Consider the following 25608-nt stretch of genomic DNA (forward strand, 5'->3'; position numbering starts at 1 on the left):
ATGTGATATATGGCATCTATAATGGACATATATATTAATGGTCAAGTGCAAAGATACAGTGTAAAAAGTGGATGAAGTGCACAATAGCGCCACACACACACAGTCAGAGGCACACACAGCTCACACAAAATGGTGTCTCACTAAAAGCACTTCTAAATTCCAGCATCAAGGCCAGATTTTGGCCAAGATGCTTTTATGGGGCCTCAGAGACTTGAAATGATTATTTAACAATGCTGAAAAATGGCATAACATGGGACCTTCAAGACTAGAGTCGCTAAGGTGACAAGTCAAGCTCCGCTTACTGCTCCTTTCCCCCTTCTGTCCACCCGGCAGAGGTGACTCACCAGGTAATGGCCTCCCCTGCACAGCTGCAGGGGTCATGGGGGTGGGGGTGGGGTCATATGACAGACAGCAGCCTCCAGCCTCCAGCCGCATTCCATTCGACCCGTTGTCTGCGGATTGTTTGATATGGGATCACCTTCATTTGCTCGCCGGCCTTTTTCTAAAGTGTCACCTTTACTGGCATCTTGACATTTGTGGTTCGTCGAGGAGGTTTTTTTTTCTCTCTTATAGCTTCAGGGAAACAAATGGAGCGGTAACCACAGGTCGACTACATCTATTAAACAACTCCAAGACCATCCGCCGCTTCTGCTTCTTGTGTGGTAAACGTGATAAATTCTATTTTAAATGGTACAATAGCATTTTTGAAATCACTGTTTACCTATAAAACCTACGCACTTTCATCTGTATTCATTATACTTGTGCACGGTTTGATGACGATCATTGCTGTTAATGTGGCTGCAGCGGACACACAAGCAGAATCTTGCAGGTTTGCCTCGATGGAAACGTGCACGTAACTCGGCATAGAAAGATGACCTTCCCTATGTTAATCCTCACAGCTTTGCTTGATCCCTCCACCAGGCACAAAGTCAGAGAGACACCCTGGCATATTGATCTTCAATCTTTTTAATCATCACCTCAACCGCCGGACGTCCAGCCACCGACAGGATGCACATTAAAGTCACTTTCGACAGTTAAAACAACCCCGTGGCGTTCTCTGATCCGCCTTCTCTCGATTGATGAGTGTATCATTACTGGGGCAGCGATGGGGGGGGTGGGGTGTGGGGTGTGGTGTTTGGGGTCAGTCGTGTTTGGAAGTCTCTGCTTTTGTTCAAATCTCGTCAAGTGTGAAAAACGGGGCCGGGCCTGAGGGCCCCCCCTGCTGCATCACTGTCACACCGAGGACGCCATTACAGCATTTAGAATTTTAGACACCACAGACCTTTGCCTTAATTATTAATGCAGAGGAAAAGGTCCTCCAAAGGCCCTCTCTCTTAAACATCACTGTGGTTACAATTCAACACAGCTAGTCAGCGCCGCCAGGGAGACTGCAGAGGAAACAAGCACAGCTGCTAATGAGTATTGATTCTGCGGAAAACAATAAAACAGTCCGAATGTCTGAAAACCTTGCAAGAGTGAGCTTTAACCTTGTATTTCCACTTAAGACCGATCTTGTAAATATCGCCATGGTTTCAAATTCAACAGTTAGTCCGCACTGCCAGAGAGATTGCACAAGACGCTAGCACAGTTGCTAATGAGTATTGATTAGGCAGAACACGAGAAGACAGCAAAACAACGTTGTGGAAATCACGACTGATCAAAAACACGCCCATTTTTTGTCAAAAACAAGACTACTAGGATGAAAATCCCCCCCAAAAACGTGTTCGGCTGACGACCGGGATCACACGGCTTTCATTGCCATGTGTGATTGGGTCCAAACAAACATGTAATCTGAGCTAAAAACAAACATTGCACAACTCGTGTTCCTTCCTTCCTGGTGATGTTGACCAGCTGTAGAAAAAAGTACATTTCAGTTTCACACCCAAAGCAAAAAAAAAAAAAAACCTTTCCGTCAATTTTTACTCCTTTATTTATTCTTTATTACTGAAATCTACAAACGACATTAACTCCACTATTAGACATTCTTATCCTTCTTTTCCACCAATAAGAACACGTTAACCTACAGTGCCTGTTAAACACAGGAAGTGAGCAACCTATCAGAGACGGTTACAAGATTAAATAAGCTCTGCTTCGTCCTCCTCCTCCTCAGACATGCTGAACTGCGCGAGCGTAAACACGTGACGTCATTTGATGTAACTTTGTCCAGCATGTCCGAACTAAGCTAAACCATGACCATGTGTTTTTAGAAAAAAGGTGTCCGGCGGGTCACATTCAAGGACAATGAGTTTATAGTTTAACTATCCTGCTGCTTAAAGTCAAAGACGACCTCTGGCAATAACCATTTTACCTTTGTTCGATTGGAAGAATAAATAATTGACTTTCTGTCTCACACACACACACAAACACCAATCATTCAGTACCAGAAAGGGAAACAAAGCACATTTACGATGGGCTCCATCATGTTTGGGGTGGGACTTAAATAGTGATAGTTAAAAGATAATAGACTGGCACCGAACATTGATTTTTGATTTGATGACACCAGCTGGGTGACGTGCACAGATTCCGCTGTCACCACTGATTTAATCACCGATGCTCGCGGTGGCTTCTATCCAGCAAAACTGAACAATAGGCGTGTTGGGTGGAAGCTGGAGGAGCAGCGAACAAGGCTGGTGCAAGTTTCTTTCATGATATGTTGTGAATGTGGTCAATTTGGGAAAAAAAGAAAACAGTGCTCACATCAGCATCATAATTGTTGAGAACCGCGTCGGAATTGATTGATGATTAATTGCGTCTGGAAGCAAAGGAGGCAAATTGGGAGTGCAATACTTCGAAGTGCTGTCACCGGCATGGAACCTGTTGTTCGGAACATTCGAGAGCGAGAGTCGCCCGTCTTGTTAAAAGAGATATCTTAAAAAGCACGACTCGGTTGCTCATTATTAACCGTGAGTGCCTCTATTAAATTCCTACTACTGTAGTCGCCGGGGTGTGGTCTACAAAGGCACATGACCCCCGGGGGTCTCTCATTAGAGCCGGGTCAAAAAACACGGTTGTGGCTGTAGGCAACCTTGCAACGTAGTCGTCTACTTGGCTATTGGTGTCAAGCTCACTCCTCATCGGCAGTGTTAACGCTTGCCTGTTCTTTAGCCGGGATTCCTCTCATTTAGGAAAGACGTACCGAAAAAACATCTCGTTCGAAGACGGGCGAAAGTAATTACAAATCGCCGAAAAGTGTTGAAAGTAACTAGCGTGCCTGTGTAGTTTATCAAAGGACAGCATTTATGAGGACATAATGACATCTTGGTCCTTTGAAGATGTTTTCCCAACCTTATCAGCTCTTGTGCAAAAACTTGGCCCTCGATGCATCTTAGCTCGAGCTGGTGTAAGGCCACAAAGGGTGACGATGGAACCCTCCTCCTCCTCCTACACTAAACCAACCCTCCACTGGCCTCGCCCCTCTCTTCCTTCCACCCTCATTTCGGGGATGCAGGAGCTCACTGGTATCATATTGTGTGTGTGTGTGTTTTTAAAACACCCCCAAAAAACGATTCAGATTGTTTCCAGCTGAATGCAGAGCAAAAACACGGGTGGCCTGAAACAAAGCTCAGTGGCTGAGGTGCAGTAGAGCTCCACGATATGATGGGCTTTTCAAAGTCACACCTGGACCACTTTGCACACCTCAACACGCTTTCAATTCCTGTGAACAATGACAATCATTACTCTACGTGCTGTGGACTTAAGCCACCAGACGGGATGCGCATCCTCATCCACCACAAATAAAAAGACACAGCATCCCAAAGATGAGAGCTGACGGGCGGGGAGGGGTGGCAAATGCGGGGACTCACCAGTCGGTGTCGGAGGTCTCGTCAATGACGTCCTGGTAGGCGGTGAGCAGGGCCAGTCTGTTCTTTGCGAGATTCACAGCCATGTTCGAGCCCAGCGAGCATCCAGGCCGCTGCTGATGGGAGAAAAGACACGGAATGAGCCCCTCTGAGGCAGCCGGGAGGGAGGAGGAGGAGGAGGAAGCCCTGAGTGGTGGAGACAAAGAGAAACGTCACGGTGGCCGAGAGGTCCTAGCGCCGAAGTGTTACACCTGATCTGCCTGCTCCTGCCACGTTAAAGTTTCAGCGCTGTCAATATCATAATACTGCACAGACAGCAAATCAAAAATACACCCCTCTTTGACATCATAGCAAACATGGACGCCCAATAAGAGCTTTGAGGATCAGTGTTGCATCATTGCTTCTCCGGCCAAGACTTTAACTTTGATTTGCTTTGCAAAAAGATCAAAGTCCCACTAGTTGAAGAGTTCATTTAAAGCCTGGAGAGGTTAAATAAATCAATAAATATGATCATTCATTTTTTTTTAATTCCATGAATAAAAAAGGATGATAATATAGACAAAACTGATGGTGAAAATGTAGATTGAAGGACTCTATGTAAGGTTAAATATATATTTATATAGATATTGTGCTGGAGACATTGGATATAAAAGAAATCATTAAGGAGCTGACAGGTTCCACAGAAGAGTGTGAGGAACAACAACTCCCAAATTTTATTTTAAGCTCTTTTGTAATGTTAATAAACTCCAAAGGTCTTTTCCCCCTCATTTCCCGGAAAAGTCGGGTCGATTTGCTGTTGGTTGTGGTTGGTTGGTTGGTTGGTTGGTTGCCGCGGTAACCCGCCTGCCTCATAGTGTTGAACCCCACACTGGGTGCTTTTCTCCCACAAGCAGGCAGGACGGCTGGCGCTGAGCCCACATACCTTCTTCATCATTCAGGCCCCAGGATAATGGAGGAGGAGGAGGAGGAGGAGGGGGCGGCAGCACTGATGGTGGTTGCTTCAATTGGCTGTTGGATGTTGTGTACAAGGTGAAATTTGTGCACTTCCACAGCACGTTTGCATGTTGCGGTTACATGCTGTCATGATAATGCTACTTTAGCTGTGCAACTTTCCCTCACAACATCAGGGCCTGGTTTGGGCTTAATTCACAACTTTTAACTTGTAACATTATGAATTTATTCTTGTAAAACAAAGGACTTTTTCCTTGTAATACTTGGACATTATTCTTAGAAATGACTTCTTGCATTAAAGGTACATGTTTTACCAGGTTTTGGTCCTTTATCCCCTGGTTCTATTCTAAAAAGTACTAGTGTGGCAATGCTAGCGACTAGCATTTGGATGCTAGCACCTAGCCTGTGGCTAGGATAGAAAGCACTATTAAACACTTGAACAATAAACTACCACAATGGAAACACCCATGACCACATTAGAAAGCCTTTGACGAGTTTGTAGCAGGCCTGGTAATTAATGCTTGTGGCCTGGTTGTGGACCCTTCAGACTAGCGAGTGAAGCTTGTGCTTAGCTTGGATGCTAATACTGGTAACATTACACATTATTTTTTTTTAAAGTTATCTTTAATTGTAAAAAAAAAAAAAAAAAAAAGTACAGCCTTTTAACCATAATATTTAACTTTATTTTCAGTTTTACCCCCATAATTGAATTCAAATATTATGTCTTTCTCCTAATTGTATTGTAAAAAGATTGTGAATGCTAGTGACTAGCATGAAGCTGGCATCTAGCCTGTGGATCCTAATGGCATGTCAGTGCTGCTGACGGGCATAGAAAGCGCTATAGAACACTTAAACACTCAACTGCCAGACTGCAAAATATCGTGGCTACATTAGAAAGCTTTTGATGAGCATGCAGCCGGCCTGGCAATGTGAATATTTTGGTTGCGGACACTTCATACGAGCTACAGAAGATTGTGCTTACACGGAAAACACTAAACTGCTAGACACTTCGGACAAAGTGGCAAATTGTGTCTTTTCTTCAAGCATGAGCGCAGGCCGGGCCTGCTGAGTTAGCTGACACTAAACTACCTTTGCCCCCCCTAATGGAGGGTTCAACCTGACAGGACAAATTAGCCTGTAAATGCTGAACGGTACAGATTACTCTGTTCGACTCTGCTGGACTAAGAAATAAATAATACTTACACAAATCACAGAGTTTAATCCCGCAAATGGCCAGTTGTAAATCCTCAGATTGAGGTCAGAGCTTCTGCTAAAGATGACAGGGAGGCTTACTTATATTTTAGGATTTCACAAACTTAACCGCACATTGTCTGTTTGTTGGTTGGGCTGCAGGACCCCCCCACTTCCTGCTAGCATTCTGTCTTTGTGGCACCCATGTATTGATTGATTTATTGATTAGCTCCAACAGTGAGACATCTGTGGAGGAGGCAGCCAGCTGGACAGACAAAGACAACAAAGACATGTCATCCGTATTTCACTTCCTATCTATCGATCTTTCTTGAATATTGAGAGGCCCCAACAGCATATAGGATACTGTACTGTATTTGCCGCCCCCTAGTGTTTAGACATGGCAATCACGGGAAGTGTTCCCAGGACAGTAGGTGGCAGTATACGCCATAACACAAAGAGGAAAACAACTAATGACGAATAAATAATACCGGAAATACCAGCAAAATGAAGGGCCGTTTATTTTCCTTATTTTTTTAGTTTATATATATATAATAAAAGGAACCATGGTAAACATTTCTGTATGCAGATAGACTCAGTGAAATCGATGCGGAGCTTCTCTAAATAGTTCAGTTCCCTAGCTGCTAAAAAAGGAGACACCGGAAGTTAGCGAAAAAAGACAGTCACGGTGAGTCTGAAGCGGTGTAATGATCGTCTATAAATATGTGTAAATAAAATACCAATATTGAGAACGTCGGTGAAGCAACGACAAACTGTGGCCGCCGAGGATATATTTGTGCTTTCTGAAAGCTCTAGAGCAGTGTACGACGAGCACACTCATTAAGTGCGTGTACAGTTCCAGTCCCACGTGATCAAATTTGCTTTTATGTTACAATGAATATAAGAATTTAATGTCGAATCTAAGGGTACCTCATGTAAGACTAGTTCCTGCTAACATTTGGACTTAATGCTTGTAACTTTATTATGTCCCCCCCTTAAAGCACTTGTTTTTCGTCATAATATAATATTGTAACATTACAACTTAGTTTTGTTTGCGGTATTACTATGTTGTTGTTTTTTTTATAACTGACTTTCAGTTTTCATAACATTACCCATTTTTAAAAAATAAATTATTATTCATGCATTGTAATATTTTCTCATAACATCATGACTCTTATTATATAATATTGTATCATGACTATTTTCATAATACTACCATTTTTTTTGTTTCCTCCTAAAACTAAAAATGCTTCTAACAACTTTTTTCCCCTCTTGTACTTTATTCTCATAATATTACAACTTTACAGTAGTTTTGAAAAAAAAAAATGCTACTTTATTCTTGTAAAATAATGACCTTCCCTCATAATCTTCGGGCACTGGTTACTTTACCGTTTCTTAACATGACCAAATTCAGATAGTAGTATTTTTTTTCCTGAAATAAAATAGCGTTTCCTCAGTGTATTGCGGTTCACCTTTTGCGGATTTTTTTTAGGGCTTATTTTTATTTTTTCTTACAGCGTATGAATGCTGTTAAATGCCGAGCGTGGCCCTTTAAGAAGAATTGCATTGTGGGAAGTTGAGTGTGTCTCGTCTGGCTGCGCCGCTCATTGTTTTCTGCGTCCTGATTGGCTGTGTAGACCAATGTTAATCAATCTCCTGTCATCACGAGCTTGCTAGCTTCTGAAGGAGTCTTCGGTCCCGAAGGAGGAGTACTGCAGCAACATGCGTTAACAAGGATACAAAAACGCTACATTACCTCGGAAAGGTGCCGGGAGAAAAAAAGCACGGTCACAGGAGTGAAAATGCGTGCGAGCCACTTAATAATTTCTTGTGTCCAACCTTGTAGATTCATCATTAAAATTCAAACGAAATGTGAGAAGATGTTATTGCCTGTCTGAGAAGAGTGTATAAAGTGTATGGTGAGGGGGTTTTACAGCCTTAAAACATATAAAAGTTGGCTACTTCGCGGATTTCACTTATTGGGGGCTATTTTGGGAACCTATCTCCTGTATATTATCATAATATTGCGACTTTATTATTATTATTTTGAAATAGTATTACGACTATCGTTGAAACATTACTTTTTGTCATAATACACTCCTGATCAATGTGGCTTATTCCCCCATAATATCATTTTTTTTCTTTGGAAACCAAAGAAAAAAAAGCAAAGTTTTGTCTCTCTTGGTGAGTTTAGTCCACTCGCGGGTCCGAGTTGAGGCAGAAGTCTCAGCACTCACTTGCAGAGTTGTAATCACAAGTTGTGATCACGAACTGTGTTCACCAAGGTCGCAAAAGTTTAAAACTCCGGTAATAGTGGACGGAGCTTTTCCGTGAGCGTCCTTTCCGTACAACAGGAAGTGACGAAAGACACTATTTAATAATAGGTTGGACAAATTTATTAATAAGAATGAATTATTGGCAAGTAGTCAATATGGTTACAGAGCCAACATTTCAACTTCTATGGCACTGATGGAAATCACGGAGGAAATCACTACTGCCATAGACAACAGAAGATGCGCAGCTGCAGTATTCATGGATCTGACAAAAGCTTTCGATACAATTAATCACACTATTTTAATTTTAAAATTAGAAAGGTACGGAATTAGAGGTTTAGTCTTAAATTGGGTTAAAAGCTACCTAGCAAAGAGGAAACAATTTGTAAAGCTAGGAGAATATACATCTGGGAGTCTACACAATACGTGTGGAGTACCACAGGGGTCCATACTGGGACCAAAACTGTTTAACTTGTACATTAACGACATTTGCAAAGTAACTAACAACTTAAAGTTGGTCTTATTCGCCGATGATACCACTGCTTTCTGTTCTGGTGAAAGCACACAAGAACTCATTAAAAAGGTCAAGGATGAAATGGTCATATTAAAGTCATGGTTTGACAAGAATAGATTATCTCTGAATTTAAGTAAAACTAAAATAATGTTATTTGGTAATAGTAGAAAGGACACGTACGACCAAATACAAATTAATGGAACGGATATTGAAAAAGTGGAAGAATATAAATTCCTTGGGGTTATAATAGATGAAAAAATGAGTTGGAAATCTCATATTAAATATATACAGCAAAAGGTGGCGAGAAATATCTCTATATTGAATAAAGCAAAATATCTTCTTGATCAAAAATCACTCCACACTCTGTACTGTTCCTTAGTATTACCATATCTAACGTATTGTGTGGAGATATGGGGAAATAATTACAAAAGCAATCTTCACTCACTCACTGTACTGCAAAAAAGATCTGTGAGGATAATTCATAATGCCAAGTGTAGAGAACATACAAACCCTTTATTTTTAAAATCACAGATATTAAAATTCGCAGATTTAGTACACTTTCAAACCGCTAGAATAATGTATAAAGTTAATAATAACTCGTTACCCAAAAATCTAATCAAGTATTTCTCAATCAGAGAGGAGAAATATGATCTTAGAGGAAAATTAAACCTAAAACATTTATATGCGAGAACAACGCTGAAAACCCACAGCATTTCCGTGTGTGGAATTAAATTATGGAACGGATTGAGTAAAGAACTCAAACAATGTACAGAGATGAGCAAATTCAAAAAACAATACAAGCAGTTGATGTTTGCTAAATACAAGGCAGAAGAGTCCTGATTGTTCTGTCAGGTTTGTTATTTTATTTTATTTATTTTTTTTATTTTCTATTTTATTTTATTTTATTTTATTTTATTTTTTATTTAATTAATTAAATTTTATTTTTTATTTATTTATTTATTATTTATTTATTTATTTATTTATTTTATAATTTTCTTTGTTGTGTTTAAAAAAAAAAAAAAAGTAAAGGAAAAAAAAAAAAAAAGCTTTGTTCTTATTTATTTATTTATTTATTTAGTATTGTCATCATTATTATCATTATTATGAATGTTCTCTCACCGGGTTATCTCACCGTTATCTATTATGTGTTATCCTGACTATCACTGAAAATATGACATGGAATCCAGGAAGTGAACTACATGTACTGTACTAGATGTAGAATGGATGGGGGGTAGGATTAAATAAGCTTTGCTTCTTCCTATTCCTTTTGGACATGTGGAACTGTCAAAGAATGATTCACGAGATGTATTCCATTGTAACCTTCATGTTCAAATAAACTAAACCAAACCAAACAATTCTTGTGACTTTTATGATAACATTTGAACTTTATAAAGAACATGTGGACCAGGAGGAAGAGGGCTAGTAGGTGTGGACCACTCAGGAAGGAGAGCATCCTCACAAGGCACCACCAACCCTTTTCCTTGCAAAGCGTGAAGATGATGAACATAACCCTCAAAGCAGCGTGACAGCACAAGCTGATGGAGGATCAGAACCAGACAAGCACCTCGCTCCGCTCTCCTACACAACATGAAAACTCAGCTGACGGTGACGCCAAAGAACATCTAGGGGGCTGCAACGGTGGGAAAAAAAATGCATACAGAACCTTTCAGTTGCCAAGTTTGCAGCAAAAGCTTCACCATAAGGGCCAATTCCATCCGACACATGCCAAGCCACACTGCAGGGAAACACTTCAGCTGCTCAGTTTGCGGTAAAACCTTCAACCAGCAGGTGACTTTAATCAGACACAGGAGGAGAAACCTCTCAGCTGCACGTTCTGCAGCAAAACATTTACGCGCAGAATAGTAAAACAGTATAATAGTACAAATGTTCAAAAAAGGACTCGGTAATGAGCAGCTGTGCCGTTCTTGTTGGTCACCTCAAAAATTGGCGGCATGCTTCGTGCCAGTGTTTCCAGGAGGCTCGTGGGAATGTGATGGCTTCACGGAGGGCGTCCACTGTCATTTTTTTGTCATGCCATCCATCCCCAAATGTTCTCAACTGGATTTAGATGGGGTGGGAGGGACACGCAGCATGGTCCAAAAGAATGAGGTTATTTTTCTGGAATAAGTGGCGGGCATTTGAACTGCAGCGTTGTCCTTTTGAAAAAGACAGTCATTACCACACAGGCGAGGGCCTTCAGTCATTAGGGATGCCCCCCTGCAACATCTCCATATAGCCCTCTGTCGTTTGACGCCCCTGCACAACTTGTAGCTCCATCGTTCCATAGAAGGAAAAAGCAACCCAGATCATGATGGCGACCCCTCCACTGTGCTGTGTGGAAAACTTCTCAGGTGGGATCTCCTTGTCATGCCAGTAACGGAGGCCAACAGGACCTTCAAGGGTACATTTTTTTCCTCAGAGAATAAAACTTTCCATCTTTCAATGTCCCATGTTTGGTGCTCTCTTGCAAATTCCAAACGGGCAATTTTGTGGCGATTAAGGAGACGAGGCCTTTGAAGATGTCTTGTTCCTAAAACCCTTTTCTCACAGATACTGTCTGATGGTTGTTGGACTGCACTCGGCACCAGTAACAACCTTCATTTGGGCCGAACCTTGTGTCCTGATGGGACAGCCAATCAGATCCTCCTGCTCAAGACCAGTGAATTTTTTTGGACCTTTTAATGTCCTCAGGATCTTGTAAGAAGTTGAAAATGATTGTCTTTGTGCGTCCAACCTCAGCAGCAATGGCGCACTGCGAGAGGCCTTGCTTATACAGCTCAACAATCCGACCGCGTTCAAAGCCTTTGCAATCAATTGTTTACAATTTTGTTTGGCTCACTTCCATTTCTTCTTTTTGCATTTTGAAGCTCTTCTTAGATCCACAAAATGTAAAGTCTTGCAATTTTACAACTGGTCTTAAAATGTAGAAGAGGAATGTTCGTCTGCTGCAAGTATTGTATACTCTATGTACCATTCAGCAAATAAAATACAAAAAACCCACAAAACCAACTGTTTTGGATATATATTTAATATATATGTTATATATACACTAGTTTACTGTACAGGTCAGCGATTAACAGTAGCAACAGTAAAAAAAACAAAAAAAAAACTTGTCTTCTCAATATGTGCTTTTTTTTAAATTTACAAATTATCAGGTATATATATAAAAAAAATCGTATGTTAAAGATGCAGTTGATGTTCAAACAAAAATAAATGCCCACAAAAGACACCTTATTATCAGAATACTTTTATTATAAATATACAGTGTGTTAAAATGGAATGGTACCTGACACTGCCATTCTTTTAATGTTATTAGGAAAAAATAAACATGGAAAAACGGCTTTGTGCTGCACATCTGCAATCATCTAATCACACAAATTCTGAAAAATATTATATAGTGTATATATGTATATGTACATACATATATACAGTATGCGCACACACTGTATATATATATAAATGTATATACTGTATATATCAACATATACTGTATATCACGTATATGTGTGTATATATATACACATACACACACACACACACACGGTATGTGTGTACACAGTATATGACAACGCCACAGCGGCATTCAGGATGATGTTAAAGATGATGTGCAATCCTAGAAGATGCCATCATATTTGATCTGCAATTTGGTGTCATGTGATAACAGTGAGGTCAGAGGATGACGATGTGACGTAGGCATTTGTCGGCACTCTTAAAGTTGCTGCATGTCGCTTCTTTATTTCCCCCCCATTTTAACGTCACACAATGGAAACACTTGCCATGAAAACCTTGCCACTTCAACTCTTTTTAAAATGTGATAATCTTCTGCGTTTGCTCATGATACCGAGAATGTTCTAGAATAACCCCTGTACGTTCCCTTGTCATGCCACACCCTTCCGCAGCTTAAAATACAGCCATTTAAATGTCGGTTCTGTAACACTGCTGAGACGTCGCTAGCCTTATTTTCTCCACCGGCCAAAGAGCGCGGCCTCCGGTGTAACATCATTGAAAGTACTCTTTGGTGGACACAATAGCCCCTTTCACGCAGAGTTCCTTAAAAAAAACCCAGTTAAACAGTGGTTCTGGCATGTATCTGCCAAGTTCCTTTTATATAGAACCCAGCACAGAAGTCTTTAATGTTAAAATGCACACAAGGGTTCCGACATTGTGGCATATCTTTTCACACAGGTGGTGTCCCACCTGTGGAGAACTTACATTTTGATATTGGATAGTGACAATTGCTTTCTCCACTAGAGAGAGTGAAATGTTTTGATGTGTCAAACTTGACACCCAGGTTACTGCCCTGCCCCTGTTACTACCTCCGAAGATGGAAACGTGCCAGGTCCACTCTCGTTCCTTTCACACAGATGCCGCAAAGTTGGCGCATCAGACCCCGCATTTATTTGACGTGCATTTCACAGAGAATCCAGCAAAGTGGGCCATTGCGGTAACTTAGCTATGCTTTCCCGCAGCGTGCCACAATCAGGTAAGATGTTAAGATTTTACAACCGATCCTGGCATTGGAATACCATTACACACAGGTGGCGCCCCGCCTCTGTTACTAAGCCAAGCTTAACTCCATCCTACCATTCCTGTGACGGTTCACACAGACATGAGACAAAGGCTAAAAAAATGCCAGCTATCCCCAAACAAACACCTTAACACTTTTCCAACGCCAAACTAACTTTCATAACCACTATAGCGATAGGACCACCTTAAAACATGACATGCAGCACCTTTAATCCCACAAATGTCACTCACATCACCAAAAACCCACGCTCGCATCCCCAAATGGCCACCGTGGGTCCCTGTGGATGAGTGCTGAAGGTCCGGTTTTGCTGCAGCGTCACCCCTGGCTTTGCCATGAAAACATCACAGGTTGTTCAAGTCAATGGCGTGAAGGCGATCAAGCGAGCTCGTTTCAAAACGTCCCGATGGCCAAAGTTTGCTCCTAAAGCATCAGGCACTTAATATTAAGTACTTTCACACGAACGAGCAGTGCCGTTCACGACCGATGGATGCTGTAGTGTGCAAAAACACTGGATATAACAACTTTGAACATGCATAAACAAAATGTAAACATTGAAATATTTAAGAAAAAAACAACAACAAAAAAATCATACCTAAGCTTAAATAATCAAAGAGGAAACAAACAAAATAAAAGACTAAACATGCTTCTACACTACAAGATCTCGCCCTCCTCCCAGTTATTTATTTTTTTCTTTTAAATGACCCAGCAGGCGTTCAGCCTCAGTGGCGTATTGTTCAACATAAAAAAACAAAACATGCAAAACCAAAACTACCTGGCACACGTTGGACCTCAACTGAAGGCAGAGTAGTTGAAACTAGTTGAGACAGCACAGGATGGGCGGGGATGGCAAATGCAAAAAAATACAAGTACTGTACTACAATTCAAAACTCATTTGTTCTCCCGGAGAAGCAAAAAAAAAAAAAAAAGGCAATTGATGAAAATGTGGCAGGCATTAAAGAGGCCGTCATGTTTCTTAAAAGGCCAAAAATGACCATTTAAAAAGGTGACAGTTAGATCCCATATCAACTAAAGTAAAGGGAGCATTAGGGCCGCACAGAAAAGGGAAAACAACCCAAACATTCCATGAACAACTTAGAATGTTACAAAAACCAAGTTCTATTTTTCCATGAGGAAATAATCTTGCAATATTACGAGCTTGAAGCGGTCATATTACAGGATTAAAAGTTCTCTTGCATTTTTTTTAAAAGTGATATAGCAATCGGAATGTAGACCAGTCATAATATAAGGAGATCAAAAAGTTGTATTTCAATGGAGGAAATACATTTGTAAAATTAGCTAAAAAAAAAAAAAAAAAAAAAAGTAATAATAATATCCAAATAAAAAAAGTTACTTTTTTTCATTCTCTGCTTTGCCCAATTTGTAGGTATCCTCCATGACTTTATTCATGTAATTTTCAGTTTCTTTATTTTAATATTATTATTTTATTCTTGTAACATAACAATGTTTCCTTGTAAAATTATATACTTTTTTCCTTCTCATAATATTTGGATTTTATTCCTTTCAGACATTCTTTTAATCATACTTTCTCCATTAATTACACTTTTTTTTTTTTCTCCCTCGTAATCAAGATGTTTATTTTCGGTTTATTGTTGAAATCTTTACATTTTTTTGCCTTGTAATAATCTTTGACCTCATTCACCTACTTATGACGGTATTCCTGCAATAGTCCAAATGTATTCTTGTAATATTCTAACTTTTTTCTTGCCAAATTCCCCAATGTATTCTAAAGTAAAGAATACTAATCATAATATTCAGATTAATTCTTGAAATTCTTGTAACATCGCCACTTTATTCATGTAGCGATGTATATTTTAGATTTTCTTCAATGTGGCCCTAATATTGATGCGCTATCCAACTATTAACAGAGGCAAAAAAATCTGAAATTAACGTTTGCAAAAAAAAGGGGGGGAGGGGAAAAAACAGAATGGAACCCTCCTCATCGCCAAGGTGTCAAACTGTGATGTAGAAATGAAAGATGATTTTGGATGCATTTGTACAACCATTATACAGATTATGAAACAAATGACAAAGGTGTGGTGGGATAAGTGTTAAAAAGCAATGTGCAGCCGAAACTCCTCTACCTTAATAAATAAAGCTTAAATGATAGATTCAATTGCTTTACAATATATTTATCCTGATGTAAAATGTTCAGACTTGCTGTGTGATATATTTATATATATATATACTGTATATAAAACATTACTGCAAAGATAAAAAATATGATGATTCAAGGATTTGTAACACAAACAGGAAGTATTTGACCATCTTCAGTTTCCCCAGTGAAGGGGGAAACAAGGACAAACTATTCAGAAAGTTCGCCATTGACCATTTATGTGTCCTGGTTTGTAGTGTTTGTGGAGGTTTGAGTGTGGTAGATTATATTTGCTTTGGCGCATCTACTCGTGCAGCACAAAAAACAAAAACAACAATAAAATAAAAAAAAACATTTGCAAACTGTTCATTAACAAGTCATGCAAGAACAAAGAGAAATGTGTGGCGTTCCCCTCACAATGTATGAAGATTGCATGACTTGGGGGAGTTATTTGCAGCTTTTCAATAAGTCAAACACTATAGCAACCGCGTCATACCAAAGAAAGAGCACCAGATGAGTGATGTGAGGATGTAGTCGCAGTAGTAGTAGTAGAGGTTGCACTACTTTGCATTGCAGAAAACAAACATGACAAGCATATAAATATGGAGAGGAGCAGGTGTGCAAATCTGAACCATAAAGAGATGATTTCAAAAAAGGAGAGGGGGGCAGCCATTAAAGGGATACCTTGACATTTAGGAGTTTACCGCATTGGTGTTAGTGTTTTCTTTGGTGGTGTCACTTTAATGCATTCATTTTTTTTTCCCCCCCTCTACATTTCCCATCAAATATCTCTTGCACATTTTTAAAACGTTTAGTGAGAGTTGAGTAGTGAAGACAGGTCAACATCAAGGCATCTCTTTAAGTGAAGTGAAGCCAGCGATGACCGCAGGCCTTTTAAGGCACGTATGTGTCAAAAAAGCGAGCTAATAGAGTAAAACGTCTAGCTAAGAGGCAGACCTACAGGAGCGCTTTCACGTGGACGAGCCATAATGTTTTCACTTGCAGCTCCAAACGACATCGAAAAAAATAACTATTTCTCTACAAACGTAGAGTACGATTTCAAAGTAAGCTACCGAACTACAGTACAGATGCTTATTATGACGTCTTGATGCATAGCATCACCCATATATGCAATAGACTTATCTTTAATGGTGGATCTTATTCAACGTGTCATTTGAATAATGGAGTTGTATGGCGGGGTCATGGCAGAGTTTTTTTGTTCCCCTCTAAGAGTCTCACTCTTGTTTCACTGAAAACAGAAATAATGTAAAACGGATTTTGGATTGTCTCTGTGTGTCGTTAAAGAGTCACTTAACAAAACACACAAAAAGAAGAACGGAGGAGAAAAAAAAGTAGCTGTGAGCTCAGATGTTCCAAAGGAAAAGATGCCCCCTCTGACTGAAACCAAAGCGCCCCCTGGTGGACTTTTGACTTCTTTGACCACGGTCCCAACAGGGATGCTTAAAAGCCAAAATATGGATCAGTGTTTTGAGTGTGGGCTCTTCAGCTCTGCTGGGCCAGGACCAGAGCGTTAGCCTGCGGCAGAACAGGGCTTGGGTGGCCCTTGGAGGCCTCCACGTCACACTGGATCTTTTCCATACTGGCTATTGTCTGACCACATAAATCCTCCATTTTGTCAACTGAGGTGTTCCCTTCCTCCTTCAGCTCCTCTTTCACCATCTCAACATTTTCATTTTTGACAAATTCTACCTGTTTGGGCAATGACTCCAACATTTGGTTGGTTATCTCTGTTACCTCCACTTCAGCTTCTTTCTTAATCTGCCCTCCCTCTGTAACAGTCCTCTGGCTTTCCACCTCAGATCCCGAAGGAAGGACTTTCCCAAACCTCATCCCGTTCAGATCCTCGTCCAGTTTCACTTGGAAGGGTGGCAGCCCGAGCAGGAAGGCCCTGATCCTGCTAGGGGAGCTCAGGTCAGCTGGTTCGTCTTGGTTCTTGTGTCCCACCTCCTGGCCTTCCCCTCCTGGGCCCCCCGAGGTGGACCGCCCGCTCAGGCTGAAGTCCTCTGCTTGCACCGAGCAGTCAGGTCTTACTTTCTTAGGCGACGGCTCATCTGTGGTAACGTTAGTCGGAGAGATACTTGGCTCAGATGTGTCTGTGCTGGGTCTTTTATTTATAAAGCGCTTGCTGAGGTTGAGGGGCAGGGCTTGTTCTGGAGGAGGGGTGATGGGTGAGCAGGGGGGCTTGGCACTCAGATCTTGGGACAGTGCCTCAGAGAGTCGGCGGGTGAAAGTCTGGAACTGAGTTGAGCCCAGACGAGTCCTCATCAGCTGTCGTACCTGAACACTGCAGTCTAGATCCAAAGGCAGGACCCGCAAGGGGGGCAGAGAGTGACGATTCCTAGCATCCCGAATGGCTCCCCTCTGGGCGTCCTCGTCCACACTGCGACCTGAGAACAGACTGTGGTGCTGTGGAGGTGGGTGGGGTGGAGGCGGCACCTGCTCTACATTTGAGCGACGGCTTTCTGGGCTTCCATGTTTGGGCTGGGGGGTGTAGACAGTGGTGTGTTGCTGAATGGACTCTTGAGGCGTCAGGGCTGGGCTCTCGGGGACTCTCTGGAAGCCCACGCAGTTCCTGAGCACATCCAGGGGACACAGACCTTTGATGGGGCTGAAGCCGCCCAGAGATCCACCCACAAAGTGGCGAGGCAGGGCTGAGAGGAGAATGCCCGGAGGCAAAGCTGCAGACTCCCCTCGATCCTTTGTGTCTTTTGGCTTGGGCTGAAAGGGGAGGAAGTGGGTGGACATCGGGGAGAGATCTGGGGTGAGAGGCATGTTGACAGGGAGGATGGCTGGCTGGATGGTCTGTGGGGAGTGACAAAAAAGAGGCGGCGTCACCTGGAAGGAGAAGGTGGAAGGGTCACCGTTTTGTTTATCTTTAATAACACTGCTGTTTTCATCAAAGTGTAAAAACAGGTCTTAAGATATTTCAAGCCTTACCTGGTTTGCGCTGCTGGATATCACTCCATTGCTGCCGATTCGAGCTGGAAGAAGAGGTTTCGAAGACTCGGCACTTGACACTTTTGCTTGCTGCTGAGCCAGCACTTTCGCCTGAGCAATCAGCGTGGCTTTGTTGCGTTTGCCTGGCGGCCTGCCTCGACCTCTCTTCACTACCACCGTGCCATCTAAGTTAGCCACCGGCTTGGAAAGAAGACACAGGAGTTCTTTAGTGAGTGGAATCATCAATCAATTGCAATCAGTGTTAATGTTAATCTAAGTTAAATGTCATAAAAAAGTAAGTACTGTATTTTCACGACCATAAGGTGTACTTAAAAGTCTTACATGTTCTCCAAAATGGACGGGGCACCTTATAATGCGTCGCGCCTTATGTGTGCACAGAGTTCCAAAATCTGTAAATGCTGTTGTGTGACTTTGATGAGCGCTCCGCTTGACTGACTGCCGGCATGCTGCTTACATATAGGAAAAGCGGACGTGACTGAGGACAGCATGCGGACGTTAAAGGGGGAAGGGTGCACGTGAAAGAGGACGCCAAAGGCACGCCCCCAGTAGGTATACAATGCCGGTATGTGCATTGTGCAAAACAACATCGGTTGGGCTAAGGACCCCCGAAAATGGCACCTACGAAGAAACACGCTTACGAAGCACAGTTTAAACTGCAAGCTATCAGTTACGCGGAGGAACATGGGAATCAAGCAGCCGTGAGATAATTCAAGATCAACAAATCCATGGTTAAATAACGAGAGTACATTGTTAAATATTTCAATAAAGTACAACTGAACTCACTGTATACATTGTTAACTACAACTGAACTCAGTTTGGCTCCCGCTGCCTTTTTAAAAACATACGCTAGCATGCATGCCAGCCTTTTAATACGGTGTGCCTTATGGTCGCGAAAATACGGTAGATATGTTGCAATTTTAGTGTTGCTGATTCTGTTATACTACTTTAATGTTAGAAAACTGGGTGGGAACGCCTGGTACTGCTCTAAACTGGTTCAAGTCCTATCTGGAGGACAGGAACTACTTTGTTGGAGTTGTTTACTATGTCTGAGACCAAATGGCTACGACCTGTAGGGTTCCCCAGGGTCAATCCTGGGACCCCTATTGTTCACAACATGCTTCCTTTAGGCCAGCTAATACGAAGCTGCAATGTGTTCTACCACAGCCATGCAGACACTAACATCTACACGTGTCACTGATGGCGGGTGAACATGGTCCTGCAGATTTACTTTGTCACTGCATCGAACGGATTAGTGTGTGGATGGAACAACTTTCTCCAGCTAAACTTAGACAAAACTGAAATAATTGTCTTTGGCCCACAGAAACAGAGAGAAAGGTTATTAGTTACCTTGAGACTCTTTCTCTCAAGCCTAATCAGGTTAGAAATCTAGGGATAATAATGGACTCAGATCTGAACTTTAAGAGCCACCTTAAAGCAATAACATCAGAGCCACATAAACCATCTCGGGCTCTGAGAAGGTACTCCTGCGGGTGCCCTGAGACAGGACTAAACACCGTGAGGCTGTGTTTCAACAATCTGGAACAGTTGTGTAGAAGATGTGCAACAATCCTCAACTTTGGCAATGTTCAAATCCAGACTGAAAACACTTCTATTCAACTGTGCATATGACAACTGACTGTATTTTTATCTGCACTCTTCACTTTTAATACATTTTTAATTGTTTTGGTCTTATGGAATGATTTTATGGAATTTTTTGTAATGATTTGATGTTTCATAAAATGATCTTACCATTCTTTTCTGTAAAGCACTTTGAATGATCTTGTGTATGAATTGTGCTCTATAAATAAACTTGCCTTGCTTTTATGGTTACTTTCACCAAAATAAGAGAATTCTCGAGTACAACATTCAATTTGAATACACTGATATAGACTTACAGTAAACACAGACAATAACAAAGCAACAGATTACCAAAAGGCGAGATGTAAACATGAACTTAAGTCACAGCAAGGTGAGCATTGCATGCAGACCGAGCTAACAGAAGTATGGAAGGTTATTAGAATCGCATAAAATGGGTCAGCACAAGGTTAAAACACATTGTAACAGGTATAATATTATTGCATTTCATTACCGCAATGCAGCAAAGGGTGAAGTTACTGTACTGTAGGTCTGTAATATGATACTCCCAATCCTGGCTGTATTGCATGATTTAGACAGTCCCTAATTTATCAGCTTTTGCTTTGGAATTAACTGTGCTGTTCTTTTTATCTCCCCAGTAAACAGCTTTACAGATGCCACATTTTCTCTGCGGGTGGTGTGCATTGTCGTACATACTGTGACACAGTCATGGTAAAATTAATTACGGTATTCTTTTGAGGAGAAGAAAGAAGGTACCTTTTTGGGGTGATTATTTGTTCACAAAGACGATGTGCCGGCGGTTATTTGGGACAAGGAGTCTATTATGGCAGAGGCTACTACCGTATTTGAGGAGTATTTATTTATTGAGTGCAGTAATTGTCTTACAGTTCCAGGAGGTGGAGTGACGGTCATCTTCTCTTTCATTTTGGGTCCAGGTTTTCTGCCCCGTGGAAGTGGCTTCCTCCCTCTGATCCCTCTGGGCTTCACAGGCAGGGAGGATTCAGGGATTTTGAGTTCCGTGCCTCCTGCTCTCAGGTGCTCTTCGTACGGGAGCATCAGTCTGAGACAAAAAAACGTGAGTTTTAGTGTCATGTAGACAGAATTGATTGTATTGTTTGCATTTAAAAGTCGGACCTCTCGTAGTGTCTCCTGGTGCAGGTTGCAGCGCTGGTGCTGCCGGGACATCCTCCCAACTCGTTGTAAACTACTTTCCACAAGCGGTCTGAAGTCACCTAGGATATAAACAGCACGTATAATCCCACTGTTTCATCATATCTGTTGTGCTACGGAACTCTAAAGATTTCGTTCTTGGGATTGTGGGTATTTAAAGAAGACTTTATCTGAATTGCGAGGTCTGAAATGTTCTTGGTGGTGTATAAGAAAATGAACAAAACAAAAGAAGCTTTACAGGAAATATACAATGTAGTTGATGGAAAAGGGAGTTGCAGCCTTTCACAACAAAACTCCTCCTGTCCTCTCAATTCAGCTGCTGTACTGAAGCGATCTTTGTACTTTTGTACTGGAGACACACACGCGCGCACACGCAATCACAAGCGCTCACACAAACTGATTCACAGACGTCTCACCTTTTCGTAGCCTCCGAGTCGTCTGACCACCGAATACATGAGGAAGAGGTCAACTGAGGACAGCCAAGATGGACACAGCAGGTAACACATGCAACAAAAAGCAAGAGATTTAACCAACAAAATCAGATGAATCATCATCTTCCTCTTGGAAAAAAAAACAAAACCTTACTCTTCTTGAAGCCGAGGTTGGGCACTTTGTGGATGGGCGAGCCGTGGCGATCCATGAAGGAGAACAGCTGATCTAGGAACAGCTGCTCTTCGGGGTGGGGGAGCCAGCTGCCCTCGCCGCCCACCTCCACACTGCCCATCACGTTCTCCTGGGAGGAAAACGTTATAGTTAGGTGAAACACAACACAAAGAAGCAGAACACGCAAATCGGAATTAGTTAAGTACATTTCCAATTACAGTTTGTGACAAATGAACACAGGCTCAAACGCAAACTTTTTGTGATTCAAAGTAGAGCAAATTAGCACTAGAAGTGGTAAGAAGAGAAACATCCTCAGTTTGTACAGTATCATGTCGAAGGATCCATTTCAGTGCTACTCTTTATCCCTTTAAACTACACTACTCTATGCATCCATGACATTTACTCAAAACCTGAACCCCTTACTCAACATAAATCCCCTGTAATCTCTAAATGGATTGGGTTTTTTTTTTATAGGTAACTTAATATTTTTAAGTAACTACATGATGTCTGGCCATGTTTAAGCTTAAAAAGGCAGAAAAAGTTCATGTCTCTATCAGAGGCGATGGGGTCCACAGAGTGGTGCATCATTTCATTTTAACAATCACACTAAATTCAGATATCATCCATAGAAAAGCATGAAAAATGAACAACTCCGCTGGTACATAATTCAAATGAATTACGACAAAAAGATCTATAAAAAGAAACAAACCTTCATCCTCTCAATCCAAGATTCCGACTGACTGCTGGTTGATGTGTCTTTGCCATCACGGCCTCTCCTCTTGCGAGGCCGTCCTCGGAGGCTGAGGGATGGACACCCTGCAGCAAACACACAGAATCACTCGTGTCAACACCAACATTAAATAGGACAACAATGCTTTTTGATGCTTGTTGGGACACTCACGGAACTGCCAGGAGAAGCTGATGCTGTTTTCCAGCGTCGGGTGATTGAAAGTGTCTCTGCAGTACATCAAGCGGGTGCTGGGCGTTACCCTGACACCACCCAGGGCCAACAGATGGGCGTCCTGCAGCGCTGGTCCCCTCGCGCCATCCTGGATGCGCCTCTGCAGGGAGCGGAAGCGGCAGTACTGCGGGTAGCTGAGTACTTTGACACACTCAGAGTCCGCTACCCCATCTAGAGGACAAAAGCGGGACAGAAAGAGAAAGTATAAGTGATTTTTTTGTTGGTCTGGTTTGCATTTGTGGCACTACTGTGGGTAGCCGAGTGCTTTGACACACTGAGAGCCCGCTACCCCATCCACAGGACAAAGGCGAGACAGAAAGAGAAAGGATAAGTGACTTTTTTGTTGGTCTGGTTTGCGTTTGTGCGTTTCTTACTCTCAGTCTTGTCCTTCAGAGGCTTGCAGTCCAATGTGTTGTTACCCCCGCCATCGTCGCTGCTCTGTGGTGTTTTGTGGAGCCCATTTAGGATGCAGGGAGACATTTTTGACCTGCTGCTCCACCCTGCTGGCTCGGCACATGACCACTGCACCAGATCCTCCACACGTACCACCATCTTTCGGGACACTGCCAGAACTTCATCCTATACAAAGACACAGCGATTCATCAGTACAATGATCATTTACAATGTTAATAATAATAATAATAATAATAATAATAATAATAAAAAATAGGAGTCTGTATAAGTAGAAATGCGCGATACGGGCTTTCTTACAGATATCCAATATTGTCCAGCACTTCATTTCCGATACAGATAGTGTACATACAGCAGCTTTTCCCTCAAACTAATGTCAGGTTACATCTTGTGCCATGAACACATTATGCTTCTTCTGCTGTGATGCCACTGGATGCATTTCACAAATAAACATTGTTTGTGCAAAATAAGACAAATACTGCAATATGCAATGTAAGTTATAGGAAAAAGTGCCATATTTATTTGAACATTCTGTCTCAACAAGCAATGACAGCAAAATTACGACTAACAGTAAACTAAAATAACATGTTCTTTTACTATCAACAAGTAAAACAGGTTGGTCTTAATAAAAACACAAATAAGAATCCAAGAAATAATGGCAATGAAAACTGCACATTTCTATGGGGTACAAAAATCCATATAGGAACAAAGTAAAGTGCAAAGTATGAAATTCTGAACTAGTCCAATCAGTGAATTATATTCTGGGTATATCTGGGTAGTTTTCAGTACCGCTAGTCGTTTCTTATTATTTTGCTGCATAAACGCCCAACCAGCGTATTGCAGTCATTGCAGATTGCATATTTATAATCTGAAGAGAAAACTTGAAAATCACTCCATACTGTGGACTTGCTGAGCGATGTGCAGCACAGCACAGTTTGATGAAGTAATCAGTTGTAAAATCCAGGCAATACTTTATCCAATATCATTATCGGTTGAAAAAACAACCCAGATATGATCTGATATCTAATTTTTATGCCAATATCGGCTGATAAGAGCGGTTGGGCAAAATTATCGGACATCCCTACCTATATGATCAGAGTTTAAAGGAAATCGGAGCATCTGGGGCAGACTTATGACATGTATACATTTGTCAGTAGGGGGCTCCACCGAAACCATTGTGCACATATAGACGACTGCAAGATGGGGCGTCACTGTGTTAGGAGTTTTGTATTAAGACGAAAAATCATAAATTCTGCTGTTTAGTCCTGTCCACACTGGAGTATACATGTTTCAAGTTGGTAACAATTGGGCTAATTTGTTTTTGTAGCAATGCTCAATTGAATAAAATGACCCCAAAACAGCTGCTTCAAACCAAAATGGCTGATTACTTGTTTTTATGACATGGGTTCTTGAAACTATAGTGTCTATTTGCTCATGACAGACATGTCAGACATTTGTTGTGTTGCTAAGCACCTTTTTCAAAATATTATATTTACAGGAGGAAAAAAAATATATACATTACACAGAAACTTGTCAAAATGATAGCAGTGCCAGTGGCTTGGGTGACATTCAAGGTTCAGCACAAGGACATTCTTCCTTTTGGAGTTTTGTCATACTGACTATGCCTTTTTTAAAAAGGTCATCTGTGAATAAACTGGGAATCGGTGAATAAGAGAGAATGACATTCCAGGCCGTTTACAATGAATGTGAAGCTGCCTTCATAGCTGCTCAGTCCACAAGTAAGAGAAATCCCCCTCCCCTCCCCCGCTCTCGCTCCGCCCCCCCCTCTCCAAATTTCCACCTCCCCAAGGCCGCTTCCAGGTGGGAGTTCCTACATTCCTGCCCCCACAGTAGCCAGGTGTGAGCTCATTAGCACACTGTGAGACAGGCATGGGGAGATTTGTAGACAAAAATTAAAAATGAACATTAACTCAGAAATGTTTATCCAGAAAGTCAGGCTGATTTACAGTTTTTTGCCACAACCCATGCCGCAGTGCATCATTGTGCAACTACACCGCTGTGAGGGCTGCTGTTTCTGCAGTGTGATGCATGTGTACTTCTTGCAATTCAAACAATGGCATTGTGGAAAAATAGCTGGTCCACCTTCCATAGCATAGTTATCATATTAAGTTTGCAGTATAGAATAATTTCCTACTGCTGCAAAGGCATAAAATGTTACATTCTTGTTACGGTTCAATTTGTTTAGATTCCTCACAAAACATATTTACATTAAAATAAGAGGCCATGCTCTTGTACCAGGTTATTATTAATAGACATTCTTGAAGCATTCCCCAAATTATATTAAAATGATGGAATTTTGACTACCAGTGTACAGGAATGACATTTTCGTGGCTGGCTATATGCAGCCTAATCTAAGATCTGTCTCAGACTCAAGCATGTGACTGTTATTTGTTTAATCACATGACCTCCACTTCACACTGAAGCTGTGCGAGCGTCAGCTCTCGAGGTCGGTGAGGAGAGTTTCGGCTTTTAGCCTCCACTTGCGCCACATCCTGTTTGT

General features: G+C 41.6%; 2 protein-coding genes across 4 annotated transcripts in view; both read right to left on the reverse strand.

The window, feature by feature from the left end:
- dbn1 (drebrin 1) overlaps window positions 1-4076 on the reverse strand; it is a 56081-nt gene extending 52005 nt beyond the window's left edge. Inside the window, exon 1 of one of the 2 annotated variants that reach the window (XM_054755520.1) lies at window positions 3804-4076. In XM_054755520.1, the coding sequence (XP_054611495.1) occupies window positions 3804-3886 (83 nt within the window). In that variant the 5' untranslated portion in view covers window positions 3887-4076. The remainder of the gene's footprint in view (window positions 1-3803) is intronic. The other variant, XM_054755522.1, reaches the window with a different exon arrangement.
- A 7705-nt stretch (window positions 4077-11781) lies between these two features.
- zgc:77151 (uncharacterized protein LOC337153 homolog) overlaps window positions 11782-25608 on the reverse strand; it is a 28959-nt gene continuing 15132 nt past the window's right edge. Inside the window, exons 4-12 of one of the 2 annotated variants that reach the window (XM_054755829.1) lie at window positions 23051-23255; window positions 22617-22847; window positions 22425-22531; window positions 21698-21845; window positions 21529-21581; window positions 21077-21174; window positions 20828-21002; window positions 18326-18526; window positions 11782-18106 (exon numbers count right to left, since the gene is read on the reverse strand). In XM_054755829.1, coding sequence (XP_054611804.1) covers window positions 16871-18106; window positions 18326-18526; window positions 20828-21002; window positions 21077-21174; window positions 21529-21581; window positions 21698-21845; window positions 22425-22531; window positions 22617-22847; window positions 23051-23255 — 2454 coding nt within the window. In that variant the 3' untranslated portion in view covers window positions 11782-16870. Of the gene's footprint in view, window positions 18224-18325; window positions 18527-20827; window positions 21003-21076; window positions 21175-21528; window positions 21582-21697; window positions 21846-22424; window positions 22532-22616; window positions 22848-23050; window positions 23256-25608 lie in introns of both variants that reach the window. The other variant, XM_054755828.1, reaches the window with a different exon arrangement.

The sequence above is a fragment of the Dunckerocampus dactyliophorus genome, chromosome 16 (assembly GCF_027744805.1).
Source record: "Dunckerocampus dactyliophorus isolate RoL2022-P2 chromosome 16, RoL_Ddac_1.1, whole genome shotgun sequence".
In the NCBI taxonomy this organism is placed as follows: Eukaryota; Metazoa; Chordata; class Actinopteri; order Syngnathiformes; family Syngnathidae; genus Dunckerocampus; species Dunckerocampus dactyliophorus.